Source organism: Danio rerio, chromosome 20 (genome assembly GCF_049306965.1).
Source record: "Danio rerio strain Tuebingen ecotype United States chromosome 20, GRCz12tu, whole genome shotgun sequence".
Classification (NCBI taxonomy): domain Eukaryota; kingdom Metazoa; phylum Chordata; class Actinopteri; order Cypriniformes; family Danionidae; genus Danio; species Danio rerio.
The window spans coordinates 35127043-35142642 of NC_133195.1; the positions used below are offsets into that span (position 1 = coordinate 35127043).

The 15600-nt window shown below is 39.6% G+C and overlaps 1 protein-coding gene and 1 long non-coding RNA gene across 2 annotated transcripts in view; one reads left to right on the top strand and one right to left on the bottom strand.

The window, feature by feature from the left end:
• foxo3b (forkhead box O3b) overlaps positions 1-13670 on the bottom strand; it is a 45966-nt gene extending 32296 nt beyond the window's left edge. The window contains 2 exon segments of the mRNA NM_131085.1: positions 11576-12270; positions 13143-13670. Of these exon segments, the coding sequence (NP_571160.1) occupies positions 11576-12106 (531 nt within the window). The 5' untranslated portion in view covers positions 12107-12270; positions 13143-13670.
• LOC141379314 (uncharacterized) overlaps positions 1-15600 on the top strand; it is a 187233-nt gene that overhangs the window by 48338 nt on the left and 123295 nt on the right. The window lies entirely within an intron of this gene.

The following is a 15600-nucleotide window of genomic DNA, read 5'->3' on the forward strand; positions in this document are numbered from 1 at the left end:
ATGTCATTGATTTCTGTAATTACATCTTTAATTACACTGTTGACCATGCCTTACACCTTAACTCACCCTTAAACCTACCCTTACCACCAATCCTGTCGCTAACCTTACCTGTATTCCCTCTCAAGAGCACCAGAAGTGTTCTGCAATACATTATGAACACAGTAAGTACATTGTACTCATTTTTTTATGCTTTTGATGTTAAGACCACCTAATATAAAGTGGGACGAGAGATTTTTTTTATGTCTTTGAATAGAAGTCTTTTCAATCTCACAAAGATCAAAAACTGCAATACTATGAAAAAAATATTATTTATTCTATATATTTTTTCCTATTTTAAAATATATTTATTTCTTAGTTACTTATGGATCCTTCAAAAATTCTGCTAATAAGCCAATATTGTGTCACCAGTGTTGAAAAAACGCTTCTTAAGTGGTCATTACACTCAAAAGTTAAAAATATGTTATTAATTACTTATTCTCATGTCATTCCAAAACCCTGAGAGCGTCTTTTACTGCACTTTGTATGAGTCAGGAACCTTGCTGTTTATGAAGGATAAGCGAGTTCTCAGATTTCATCTAAAATATCTTAATTAGGCTTAAAAAGGTGTTTGGAACAACATGAGCGTGTGTAATTAATAACAGAATTAAAGGTGCAAGGATGCTTTGGGTGCAGTGAGGAAGGTTGTTGGGTCCAGGATTTTATTTTTTTTTTTTTTAATTTATTGAATCATCCTAAAACATCATAATTGGGTCAATTATTTATCACCTAATGCACAAATAGTTTGATTGCTTAGGTTTTTTTTATTTCAAAGTTTTGAATGGCTGACCTTTAGGCTGATTTATACTTCTGCGTCGAGTGATTGGCGATCAACTGCGCATGCCTTGCACGTAGTCATGCATTTATACTTCTGGGCGCTGTTTGTGTTGCACTGCAATAACAGTTGCAAAAGGCTAACTGGCAGTAGATTTTTATGTTTCTCTGTGTCGTGCTTCTTCATGAGTGTTTTGTTTTTTCTGAATGCTACCTTAATGTACAAGTAGCTAAAACTAACTCATTCAGAGACGGAAACCAGCGGATGTGCAACAGCTTTAATCATAAGGTAAACTTAAAACAATAGTTCCATATAGAGCTACTTCACGGGACTGAACATTTGTAAACACTTGCTCCAACAGGTTTGCGCGGCTCTCTGTCCCACCCACATTGGTCACAGCTACCAAGCTGACCAATATCAGAGCTTGTGCTACGTGTTGATGCAATATGTAGTTACATTTTATTTTTATTTTTTTCTTGTTACAAAAGGTGTACATCAGCCAAGGCGATGGCCATGCAACTGCATGAAGATCGCACCACCAAATAGGTATTGACTTTAGTGTAAACACCCTGTTTGCATGTTACATATTTTGTCTTTCAGTTATGACAATGCAAATCCAAAACAACTCCACAACAAACCAATTCTAGGCAAAAAAAGGTGGACTAAAATATTGCATGTCTCCGAAATCCGAGTGATTTCCTAATTTCATTACTTTGGATTCTGGAGTCAAATCTGAAATTCTGCATATACACATTTTGAATTATTGAAGAGACAATGAATCTAATGCTTAATAATTAACTGAAACACCTTATTGTGGTTATTTTGTTATGTCAATCTAAAGAATCTGAATGCTTTAGTCAATTTCTTCAACCATCCTTCATTTAATATAATGCACTGGATCTACTATAATCACTTTTTATTTTACAGAGACACAGAAGTATTTTTTTTTTTGAGAATATAAAATGCAAAGAATGAGCAAATGAGAGTCAGACAAACACGAAGAGCAACATTTCAGAGTTGGCAGTCTGAATAAGAAAGCACACGAGATGCCCAGGAGCTGTGGAGCGATTTCATGCCCCCATAAACACTGTAGCACACATGGGAGTATAGAGAGAGCGAGAAATGGGGGAGGAGGGCAGGCAGAGGTAAATAGGACAAAACTGCGAATCTACCTAAAAATACAGTCAACATTAGTTAGAGATTAGAACGTCTGCGTTCAAATGTGCCAAAAGGCATGTGCTTGATTTCTTTAGCCCATCATTTTCCTGACATACTGCTTCCTCACTCTGACTGAGCGGGCTGATAACAAACTGCTGATGTGTCCAGCAGCTGGAACCATTGCAGACTTTACTGCTAAGTCAGCGTTTTGGCCCCCATTCAGCTTGATCCACTGGCCTCCACTGACATCCATATCACCAGAGCTGACCCCAGGGCACGTTAAAGACAGGTGTGTAAACACCGAAGGTGCAGTGAAAAGAGATAAGTTTTCACTGATAGCGTGCAAGGCAATGGACTCTTAAAACAGATAATAGGCATGTGCCGATGATCTCACCACCTGCAGAACATCTGATTGGCCTGATGTTTAGAACACATTGTATTGATAAGAGGTGTTAGTTTGACGCAGCATGGCAAACTGTACTCTTATGACAGCAGTTCTTGGAAGAGTATTTCACTTAGAGAGAAATTCAGGTTGAGAAATGTTCAGGCAAAGAAACATTTAGTGTACAATCCAAAACCCACAGCAACAAGGAAATCAAAACTTTAAAATTTGACATGGAAACTACCTACAAAACAGGGGTTTTCCAGTCTTGCTGACGAAGGGCTGTTCTGCGAGTCCAATTAAACATGCCTTTAGAAAAACAGTTAGGGTTTTTTGACTGCTAGTGGGGACATAACTGTAGACATTGTAATGTAATGTAATGTGTATTTACATAGCACATTTATTGTGTATGGCCATACACCCAAAGCGCTTCACAATCATGAGGGGGGATCTCTCCACACCATCACAAGTGTGCAGCATCCACTTGGATGATGCGACGGCAGCCACAGGACAACGGCGCCAGTGCGCTCACCACACACCAGCTATTGGTGGAGTGGAGAGACAGTGATAGAGCCAATTCGGTGGAAGGGGATGATTGGGAGGCCATGATCGTAAGGGCCGATAGAGGGACTTTGGCCAGGACACCGGGGTTACACCCCTACTCTTTCAGGAGAAGTGCCATGGGATTTTTAATGACCACAGAGAGTCAGGACCTCGGTTTAACGTCTCATCCGACAGACGGCGCCCACTGACAGTGTAGTGTCCCCTTCACTTTTACTGGGGCATTAGGACTCACAAAGACCACAGGTTGAGCGCCCCCTGCTGGCCTCACTAACACCACCTCTAACAGCAACCTAGTATTCCCTGGTGGTCTCCCATCCAGGTTGTGACATGGCTGTGACATTGGTCCTCCAGAAGCATGATTGGATGTTCCTGACCTACACACCCTAACAAGATTCTAGACATTTGATTGATGGCTTGTTTCCACTGAGTGGTATGGTTCGGTACGGTTCGGTACACTTTTTATGGCAGTTTCCACTGTCAAAAGGTATCTAAAAGCGAACCAAACCACTTTTGGGGTACCCTTTCGAATGGGTATCTAGCACAACAAAAGGGTACTAAAAGGTGGAACAAGATGCACAACTGAACGCTATTGGTTTACAGAGATACATCACTCACTCGTGCACAAGCCAGAAGAATGAAAACACATTTAAGAATTAAATACACATCTGAGACATTACACTGTAATAATATATACATATAATAACAACCCATGGTTGACCCAAGCTCAAACAAGCCTTGTAGTCGTCTTGATGAAGAGCCACAAAGCCAGAAAGAAGAACAGAATCTAGCCTGTGCAGTTGTTGTTTACAAGACCGTCTAAAGCACGAGCGGTTTCACTTTCTCGAGAGAACTTGCCACGCATCTATATTTGAAATAACAAACTTCTTGAGCTGATGATAACAACGTGTGCGTGATTATTAAAGTGCTTATGACATTTGATTCTTTCAGAAATGGATAAACATGAGAGTGACAAAACAAAACAAAGGAGAAGCAGGAAACAACAAAGGAGCCAATGATTCTTTCAGCAAGCTAAAACCTAAAACATAACACAAAAAAATAACTGCCATGTTTAACTATTATCATCACCTTTTGGACTATTACGAAATCGAAAAATATGGAATTACTTTCTAACAAGAGGTTACATCTTATAAAAGAGGCTATGTTGCGTGTTGTTTCTGAACCCAAATAAGGACTAAATGTATGTTGCGTGTAGTTTTTTGTAACTGGTAACAAATTGGAGGCCGTAAGGGTCTGTATGTGTTCATGTATGTTGCATTTATTTAATTATTTAATATAATTGCAGACGTTAGTAGGCTATTTCACACCATTGATCTGCAGTTATAATCAAATCATGTTCATGGATAGTAATGAACATTTATACACAAGCCTAATAGGGGTGACCTGTAGTGACCCATACCGTACCACTCAGTCGAAACAGGCCATACATGTCGGGTTTCATATAGCCCTCTTATTGTTTTGGGTTCCATTATGGGCGTTTGCACCAGGTGGTTATAGGAACTTCATTATAGGAACTAGCCACCAGTCCACTTAATCAAGAATGAAATACCCCCCTTGGGCCACTGTATTCACAACACCACTAATACTCTCAATTGACGTATGCCAGCAGACAGTGACTTTAACCGTGACATTCAACAACTGAAAACTGAAAGGGCAAAAAGGAGGGGTAAGGGATGAAATCATTGATGACCACTTGAGTATATGCTGCGAACACTAGCTTTATTTTTTAGATCTTATAACACTTTAACTGCTTTGGCAGTGCTTTCTATGGTATGTATTCGCCTAGTCAATGTACACTTTTTTACTCTTTGTTCCTACTGTGGTTAGGCAGAAGGAAATACTGAAGTGTTAAATAATGTTGCAGAATTATTTCCCCCAAAGAGGCGTTCCTAGAACTAAAATCATTCCCGGTTCTGAATCTGAAGGTGCAAACGAACCAAGAAGCAGACACTTCCGCCAATAGTTTTAGAAGCTTTGAAATTGTTCCTCTTGTCCAAAAACCTCTACTGATTTAAGCTCTGTCAGATACACCAAACTATCATGAATTTGACTAGCAAATTGAGTATGTGCCTGTGGCCGCTGTGGTGTTATGTCACAGAAAATAAATTTGCTTAGTCAGGTATAGGATCTGAAAGCCTTGTGTTGAAGAAGAAACCATCACCTCAATCTACCATAATCTGGGGTAAACAATCTAATCTTTTGTCTAACCAAAAGTCTACACACTCCCACTTATGACCATTAAAATAGATGCTCTGCGTCATCACAAACGGGCTAATAATCCCCCACTCCTGTCTGACAGTGCTTCTGTTATCTCTCAAAGGGCTGATGCATGAGAATGTCACTGAGGGTATATTTCCGTAAATTTCCCTCTGTTCAATGCGATAATCACTCACTACAAAGCCATCTCATCTCATTACTGCTGGCTTTGTCTGGACAGCAGCCCCTGACATGGAAGCCTAGCATTATTGTACTCAATTAAAGTTTAAACAAGAACATTTATCGGCACTGTGGAGGGCTGACATGCCTAATAGGAATTGACTGGTCAAGAACAAAACAAATTAAACTTTCAAAAGCCTCAGAGCAGGGAAAGGGCTGCTAACAAGCACGCCTTTAGAAAACTGAACAGGTACATTAAAAGCGCAGAAAAGGTAGGAAGAAGCATAGGATGAATGAGATATACATTCAAATATCTTTACCACATCATATCTGCTTCTGACCTGCCGCTATAGATGATGCCCCAGGAAGTCTGTGTTTTAATCAAATGTTTTCAGATATGAAAATGTTTGCTCGGCGAGGGATTGAAAAGGAAATTTTTACGTGTTGGTTGAATCTTGGCGACACAGTCGCGTAGTAGATAGTGCTATCACCTCAAAGCAAGAAGGTTGCTGGTTCGAGCCTCGGCTCAGCTTGGCTCAGTTGGCGTTTCTGTGTGTTTGCATGTTCTCCCTGCGTTCGCGTGGGTTTCCTCCGGGTGCTCCGGTTTCCCCTACAGTTCAAAGACATGCGGTACAGATGTATTGGGTAGGCTAAATTGTCCGTAGTGTATGAGTGCGTGTGTGTGGATGTTTCCCAGAGATAGGTTGCGGCTGGAAGGGCATCCGCTGCGTAAAAATGTGCTGGATAAGTTGTCGGTTCATTCCGCTGTGGCGACCACGTATTAATAAAGGGACTAAGCCGAAAAGAAAATGAATGAATGAATGGTTGAATCTTTTCTGCTTACATCTTACTTTAACACAAGTCTATACAGTATATTTAGATCATGTGATGTAAATTGACACTCCATACATACTCTATACAGTCAATTTGCATATGCGTTGAATTTCCAATGCTGAAAGGAGGCTTTCAGACTGGAAAGATCAGTTCAACTCTAGTTGTAAATATTTGCCTGACACAAATGAGCCTGGAGAATAGAGAAGTGCTGATGCTACCTATGGCAATCTCACTGAGCATTGCATTGTACTGCTCTATAAAACCTAAATACACAATACCGTGCATGATAGGGTGACTCTGTGTGCAAGAGAGTGGCTGAATTAAGTTTAAGGTAAATAAGGATTTCTGTGTATGTACAAGAATGTACTAGAGTCACTCCTGGTACAGTGAACAGCAAAACTAACGTGTCAGACTGCTTGTAGAAACATCAAGATACACAATGCCTGGTTGTATACTGGTTACAGTTAAACAAATCATAGCACCATTAATTAATTGTTCATTCTAAGATATCTTGGAAGAACAGCCTCTTGGTAGAATGTGATCCATTCTGGTGGAAAATAGATATTAAAGACCTGTCATGTTCCTAAGCATGACCAGGCATGTACGAAAGCACCAAACGTCAACATTCATACGTGTCAATCAAGACACAAAACAGTGATTGTATATGAGTGAACATTCATAGCAACGTCAACATGTCTGCACAAACCGCCCGCTCATTTTCTCAGTACTCTGGACTGAACTGTCTTTAAAAGTCAGCATGAAATGAAACAAAATTTCAAATTTGCCCTAATTTAGCTAAACGCATGTTAGAGACCTCATTTGAAGCCGTTCATCTGTTCATGACTTCTCCAATTATTTAGTTCGCTCAAAACGCTTCTCAAAATCCATTTGTCCATCTGATAAGTGATTATATTTGGATGTACGTGACAATACATCGGAAACCTTGATACTTTGTTTCTTCTGTTTCATTGCAACTTCATATATTTCTTGAATTCAAATGTTCCAAAATGCGGCCGCCCATTTGCTCACGAGTAGCCACAAATATGACCACATCACACCAATATTGCGATCACTACACTGGTTGCCGGTTAATTTCCAAATAGACTATAAAATGTTACTCTTGGTTTATAAAACATTGCATAACTTAGCACCACTATATCTTTCTGATCTGATCACAATTAAGGCCCAAACCAGATCGCTTAAATGGCTGACTCCCATTTATTGCAAATGCCTTGAACTCGTCTCAAATGTGGGGTGATAGAGCCTTTGCAGTTGTGGGTCCGAAACTATGAAATAAGTTACCATTAAAAATCCGAATAGCACCCACTCTATCTATTTTTTAAACGATGTTAAAGACTCATCTTTGTTTAAGTGCATTTAATCTTGATTAATGGCAGTTGCAGGCTATACTAAATTGACTTTTACTTAAAAAAAAACTTTTACTGTTGTTACTATTGTTTTATATGGTTGTTTTTATTTCAGGGTATTGCTGTTTTTTTTTTTTTACCTGCTACTGCTATTGAACAGCACCTTGGTCGACCAAAGGTTGTAATTAGGTGTGCTCCAGAAATTAGCTTGATTTGATATATACTGATGTAAGATATGCAGCAATATTAAAAGTGCAATTTTGCACGTATTATGTCCATATATAAAATTAATGTTGCATTTGTTTACCCCACCCTCCTGACAATAAAGAGATTACGGGAAACATTTAAAATAGCCCACCTACATCCTGGAACTGTGCCGAGTGGAATTCTGCGAATACGGACCCTCTGGAGGGTGACCGGATCGCTTTCATCACCGTGACTGAAACATTTCAATTGAGCTTGGCAGATCAGCATATAAAGTGTTCCAGGAACAAGAATGGTGCAACACATGATAGTAGTAGCTTGTTCTTTTTAAGTTGCATAATCTGATTATATTTCAGATGTGAGATAAACAGGAGGATTACACAAAGTAATAATAAAACAGCAAAGAGGATCGAGAGAGTGTGCTGGACAAGATTAAAACGTGGTGAGCTGGCAAATGTGTGTGAGAGAGCCTTAAAAATGTATCAAATCTGAAAGAATGCGTAAAGCAGAGAAAAATGCAACTTTTTTTTAAGATTAAAGTACATAATTTGACACTAGAGGCACGATCTATCACTGCAGGAGAATGGTGAATCAATAAAGTCTCACCACTTGTACACCTTAAGAAGAAAACTTGCCAATTAGTCTAACATTTTTAAACAGACTTAATTTTTATATCGAGTTTTAAAGGCAGATCATTAAATAAACACACAGCATTATCATGTATTCATTGCAGAGAGTAGGAGTAGGTGCTGCTGTATTGTCTTCTATGATATAGCAGTCACTCCCTCTCTCTCTCCCCTGTACAGTCACAACAGCATGCTCAAAAGTAACAAAGGAACGCCTTTATGATATCAATTCTTCTAAACTCTCTTATTAAAACAGAGGGGACCAGTGACCTATTAACCATAGTGATACAGCTTCTTGTTATTTTTGCACTTGGACATTCCAGCCTTTGCATTGAGATTGATACAAGATACTGTTGTGTTCATTGCTGTTTTTTATCTTCATCTAAGATAACACATTCAGTCTTCATTTTTTTCCTTTGTACTTGTACTTTCCTTGAAACCTCAGGTTCTTCAGAATATATAGTTTAAGTCAGAATTATAAGCCCCCTTTGAATTGTTTTTCTTTTTAAAATATTACCCAAAGGATGTTTAACAGAGCAAGGAAATTTTCACAGTATGTCTGATAATATCTTTTCTTCTAGAGATAGTCTTAATCGTTTTATTTAGGCTAGAATAAAAGCAGTTATTAATTTTTTAAAAACCATTTTAAGGACAAAATTATTAGCCCCTTTGAGCAATTTTCTTTCAACAGTCTACAGAACAAATTGTTATTGTTACACAATAACTTGCCTAATTACCCTAACCTGCCTAGTTAACCTAATTAACCCAATTAAGCCTTTAAATGTCACTTTAAGCTGTATAGATGTTTAAATGAGATTGAATGGAGTCAAATCTGAATGCAAACTTGTAGCTAATAGTAAGAAAGGAGCAGGGTTCAAGTCAATGGTCTCAAACTCAATTCCTGGAGGGCCGCAGCTCTGAATAGTTTCTCTCCAACCACCTCCAACTCACACCTGCTTAATAGTCTATAGTAGTCTTGAACACCTTGATTAGTTGGATCAGCTGTGTTAGATTAGGGTTGAAGCAAAACAGCTGCGGCCCTCCAGTAATTGAGTTTGAGACCCATGGGTTAAGTGGACCAAATGATTGAAGATGTCTGGCAAATGTCACAAAGTAAACTTGTTTTACTCCAAGATGGATATAATCTTTATGATGCATTTAGAAAGTAGTTGGGGTGAATATCCATTTAATTTCAGCAAAATTAAAGCTATGCTGATGCTTTAAATTAGTGTAACGGAGGCCAGCTAACAAAGTGCTATGCAGGTAAACCTTACTCCTATGACCTCTAAAGGTGCTCTAGCGACAGATGCTAGAGGCCATAGTCTTTAGACTCCTTGTTAGAGCAACTGACTCCCTAACAAAGAATCACCGCTCCCATCTCAGACCGGGCTGGGTGCAGTAGGACCAGTGGGTTACACTTGGAGGCTCGTGAGGGAGTGAGGTTTAGGGGGGTGAGTGTAATGGAGGCCAGCTAGCGAAGTGCTATGCAGGCAAACCTCACTCCTCTGACCTCTAAAGGTGCTCTAGATGCCATGGTCTTTTGCCTCCTTGTTAGAGGAACTGACTTCCAAACAAAGAATCACCACTTCGATCCCAGCTCAGACCGGGTTGGGTGCAGTATAGGACTGGTTTGTTACATTACATTAAAGAAATTAAGTTTGTCCATTAATATATTGATTATTCTATGCCTGTTTGTTGGCAGCTACCTGTAGGAGTCATGCGGGGTCATGTTAAAACCGGCACACACACTCCATAAACACAAACCTACTCTAAAGACCTGTGCTGGAATGTGTCATATTTAAAACTGGAGGTAACACTGGAGCAAAGTTCAGCATAACGCTGTTAGACATTTTTCCAAAAATGTACAGTACTACCCTACTCAACAGAGAGCAGGGAAGGTGTGCTTATTTGTGTGTACTCGAGAACTGTGCTAATAGCAGTTGCTCATAAAACATGTTTGACTGACAGATAATGTTTTTCATAGCAGTTTGAGAAATATGATCATGCACATCCACACCCCTGAATGCTAGACGAGTCGGTGTGCAAACAATTCCACGCTGAGCTGGATTCCACATATTTCGCCGTTGCCACAGACCAGCCAGTAACTCTCCTTTCACTATTATAATTCATGGCTATTTACGGCCAATGGGACAGGCGAGCTGGGCCTCCTGCCGCAAACTCAGCCCTTGACCTTGTGTCCATAACCCTTCCATGCACCCCCTCCCCCAACTCGCCCTGGCTCTGTAAGTGAAAGGCCCATATGTCTTGTGCTGGCCGCGGCCCATGGTCATGACATTCCCTTTGAAGGCAGTCCTGGCCGCTGACTGCTAAGGAGCAGCTCGCGCCATTCTGAGTTGTTATGCAATTCCTAATGCCATTCAACACCTACATAAACAGTCTGGGCAGCTTCAAGCGCGGATACATTTACCGTGCCAAGTTTTACGTAAGCCAAGCTGTTTGGATATGAACATAAAGACATTTGGAAATATGGACATTTGTAAGGCTTGGCTCTGAAGATATTGTTTTTTTGAGGGGGTTTAATCATAATTGCATAACAAAAGAGACATTCACTTGATAATGATAACTGTAAAGTTTTGTTAAACATTCTAATTCGAAATAAGAAAGTCCAAAGTACAACTATAAATATACAACACAAAGAAAATATATAATTGGAATCATAATGTGTTTTAAGATCATCAATCCAATATATCGTGAGTCAATCCAAAATAAACAGAACTCAAAGAGCTCGAGTATTTACAGTGGCAGCTGACATAACAGCAGCGTATGCTTACACTTAAGAGAACATCATGGACACTAATATAGCTTTAGCTCTTAGTGTGAACAGCTCTGATGATCAAAACAAACTAATCAATTGATAAACATTTCTGTTATATTTAATCATGCATAATTACCTATTTATTTTTATGCTGGCATCTAAACAGTTTGTTTAGAAGTGACATCATGCTTTTTATTTCACAGTTGAGTCACGCGCGTATTAAACCTTGAAACCTTTCCAGTTTTCTGTGCGTGAGTAAGTAAGTATGGCCAAACATGCCTGAACATGTGTTTCTAGTTGTGATGCAGCACAGAGAATGACAGCACACCTTGTGACACAGGCAGCAGTTCTCAACCTTATTTCCTTCAATAGCACTTATTTTGTATGTTTGCTTAATCAGATACACCTCAAAGACATGGAAATGCATATTATTGGTGACTGGAGATGCACTGCGCTTACCTTCCAACCAGCTGAACTGTTGCTGTCGCCTTTGTCTTTGAAGTAGGGGACACTGCTGACCATCCAGTCATAGATCTGGGACAGTGTGAGTCTCTTGTCAGGGGTGCTCTCTATGGCTTTGGTGATCAGGTCGGCGTAGGACAGGTTGCCCCATGCATTCCTCCTTGAAGATGACTTCCTGGGAGTTTGCTGTTGACTGGCCACCTCTGGACTCGCTGTGGTTGCGGAAGCTGCCTGAGAAGAGAGTGGAGAGCCTGTGTTCTCCTGGCCGTTAATGGAAATTAGTTCTTCGGCCAGGCTTGGGCTGCCGTTGTCCTCTCCTTCACCCATGCCATTGGCATTGATTGTCATCGCGCTGTCATCCTCATCATCCTCTTCCTCTGGGATTATATCAGTGTCATTGGATGCAGGCTTAGCCATGCTGGACTCGGGCAGAGGCCAAGTGCATGATCTCGGCCGTTTCTGTGGCTCAAAATCTGGATCAATGGCAATGTCCAGAGAGGACAGTGGCTCCAGGGTTGTCTCTGCCATCTTTCCTAAAAGTCTTTTCTGTCACTCCTCTTTACTGTCTTGGTCGAAGTTAGATAGGCAGTGGGATGCGGTCACATTCGCATTCCATGAATGCACCTCTACTCTAAATGATGCTTAACGCTTCAACTAGTGCAAATCTTATTAGGAATTAACACCTCTCCTCCCTGTTTCAAAAAGAGAAAAACACATTATAGAGCTATTTTATAAAAACATCAATCTTTATATACATCTAAATCGCATTGACAAACGTACTAATATAACTACTAATACTAGCATTAAATATTAACATTCTGCCATCCGAATAAGGGAATCATTATTGAGATAGTAAATCCATTAAATATGTCATTCTGAAATGTGTCTCATAAACGCACCTACTGTAGAACGAGCGAGTGCGCGCGCACACGTCTGTGGTGGTACGCGCAACACTCACGTGAAAGTATAAACAAAGCTTAGCATGAACGCGAAGTGCTCCGGTTTCAGTTTAAATCAGCACTCGCTTGATGGCACATATTCTTGCTCTTTGAACTTTCATAATGATACTCGTTGACATATTTGAGACTGTTCATATTTCAGTGGACGGATGATATCTACACCTCTTATTGTGAAAGCGGAGAATTTAGGGCATCTATTTACACTGCGTAGCAATATTCTACATTATTCAGTACATTATTGATAATATAACTAACAGTTGATTGTCAGCCAAAAAGAAGAGCGTGCACAACAAATGGATTTTTTAAAAATAGCAATGTATTATACATCAATGAAGTGAGTTTTAAAATAATAAAGAAATGTATGAGACTTATAGGCTTGTTACAAATAAATACAATGAAATAAAATATTTCTTAAGGTGTGTGTGTGCACTGCACAATCTGCAGACATTAATCTCAAATGTGAGCCAAAATGTCCTCATACTGACAGTCCTACTATTCAGTATACATAATAATAACAACAACAAGTTTGACTAGAAATAGAATATTGACCTCCATGCAGACTGTACATGAATATATGTATCAAAATGCAATAGCTCAACACGTACCATTCATCCAGCGCCGTGTCTCCTCTCTGTGTCGCACTCCAGTCACTTGGTGCACTGATGTAATTCAACTATATCTCTCCAGCGCACCTTGGACAAAGCGCCACAACGTCACTGCACACAAGCATCACCAGCAGTAACTCACTGTAGTGACAAAAGAACTGACCTGTCAGAGCCGCAGCGCGTTCAACGAGCTATTCAGCCAAAATCAGATCAGGACAACTACTATAACCAGGACAGAGCTACGCGTGCTCGTTAGCTGCAGTGATCATATCTGTATTAATTCCCAGATTAACTCAATGTCTCTTCGCTTTCCGAAATCTCTTTAACAGTTAAAGGTAAAGACGCATCTGTCGCGCATTGTCAGTGGCTGCTAGTTAGAGCGCGCGCCGATGCCGATGTCACGGACGGTACATTGAGGAAAAAAATCCCCTCCAGAAAGCTTCTTCACCTATCTATCTATCTATCTATAGGCACAAGAGGACTTTCTGGTCTAATCGTCTGTCAGCGCTCTAGCGAGCTCAACTTAGAACTGAGTGACTGGAGGAGGGCGAGAAGAGAAGCGCAGCCTCTACCGCTGACAGAGCCCTGCCCCCTGGATTCCGCGTACGGGATCGCCTCTTAAAGGGCCACTGCTCCCTCCTAGAGCACAGCTGCCATCAGGCGAGAGGACATGTTCAAACAAGTCACTCCACAGCACTGACAGAGGGAGCCTGTATCACTTTATCTGATTTCCAAATATAGATTCAGTTGCTAGAATTTGTGGTTCAGGCATGCAAACAACGTTATCTGGGTATATATCAAAAATGTGCTATAGAATAGACACCCTTGTCCACGTAACGCAAGTAAATACATTGTGCAGTATTGGTTATAACCAAAGGCCTGAGAAAATACATGCGATTAGTAAAATCAGAGTGTACCTTCAGGATAATGACATAGATTGAAGACAGCATTCTCATGTAACGCATGTGGTAACGTTTTTAGTGTTAGATGGTGGGTTATAACCAGGGGCGGATTTAACCAATAAGCGAGGTCAGCAGCCGCTTAGGGCCTCTGGAAATCTGGGGCCCCCCAATAAATATCTAGAAGTATAAATTATACCTATAAACTATATATAACATTGTTTCCTAACATATGGTGAGAGTTAAACAAGTACAATTTTAACATAATTAAATATTAATTAGTATACAATCAAATTTAATATTATTATAATAATGTAATGTAATAATAATATTACAAAATAAAATATCCATCATGGACCACCCCAGCAGTAAAACTTATATTAAAAAAACTATACGTTTAATTTTAGCTGTAAATTCACAATAAAGATAATAATCATTTATAATGTAGAGACTACATTAATTTAAAATGTAGAAAAGAAGATTGAGTGATATAACAAACCACAATATAAAAAAATAATAGTAAAAGTAGGAAGTGTGCATTTCAGAACTTGGGCCCCATGGCTGGAATTGCTTAAGGCCCAAAAATCACTAAATCCACCCCTCGTTATAACATAGGTGTCAAACTCAATTCCTGGAGGGCCGCAGCTCTGCACAGTTTTGCTCAAACCCTGATCAAACACAGCTGATCCAACTAATGAAGATGTTCATGACTCTTTTGAACACCCCGATTATTTGGATCAGCTGTGTTTGACAGGAATGGAACAAAACTGTGTAGAGCTGCGGCCCTCCAGGGATTGAGTTTAAAACCCATGGGTTATAATCATATGACTGATCTTCAAAGTAATTAAAAAGTCATGTTTTTATTTTCCTGTCATATTCTCTGTTCCGTTTAAGTGTTATTTGATTTCTTCTGTGAAACAAGGTTTGATCCTAGGCAGAATGTTCTTTCTGGATTTTAGTTCTACACCACAAAATTCAGCTTCAAATCAGTGTTAATTTGATTGATTCTTCAATCAATCATACATTTTTCCCTTGGCTTAGTCCCTTTTTTCATCAGGGGTGGCCACAGACACCCATACACACTCTTTAACACACATACTGCCAATTTAGTTTATTCAATTCTTCAACACCGCATGTCTTTGGACTGTGAGGTAAACCGGAGGACCCGCCGCCAACATGGGAAGAACATGTAGACTCCACACAGAAATGCCAACTGACCCAGCCGGAACTTGAACCAGTGACCTTCTTGCTGTGAGGCAAGAGTGCTAACCACTAAGCCACCATGTTGCCTTCAAAACAATCAAAATGAATATGTCTTCATATGAATTCACCACTGTTGTACTTTTTACCCCCCTTTTTAATAATTCCAAACATTTGGATTCTAACTTTATTTAACAACAAAAAAGTAGTATAAAATGTGTCCAGAAGTAAACAAACATTATGCAGTTATATATTAGCTTTTATATTGATTTTATGCATGCATTTAATAAAAAAAATATTTTTTTTTGTTTTATTTATTAATTTCTTGCCATCAAACAGTACCATCTGTTTAAAACTCC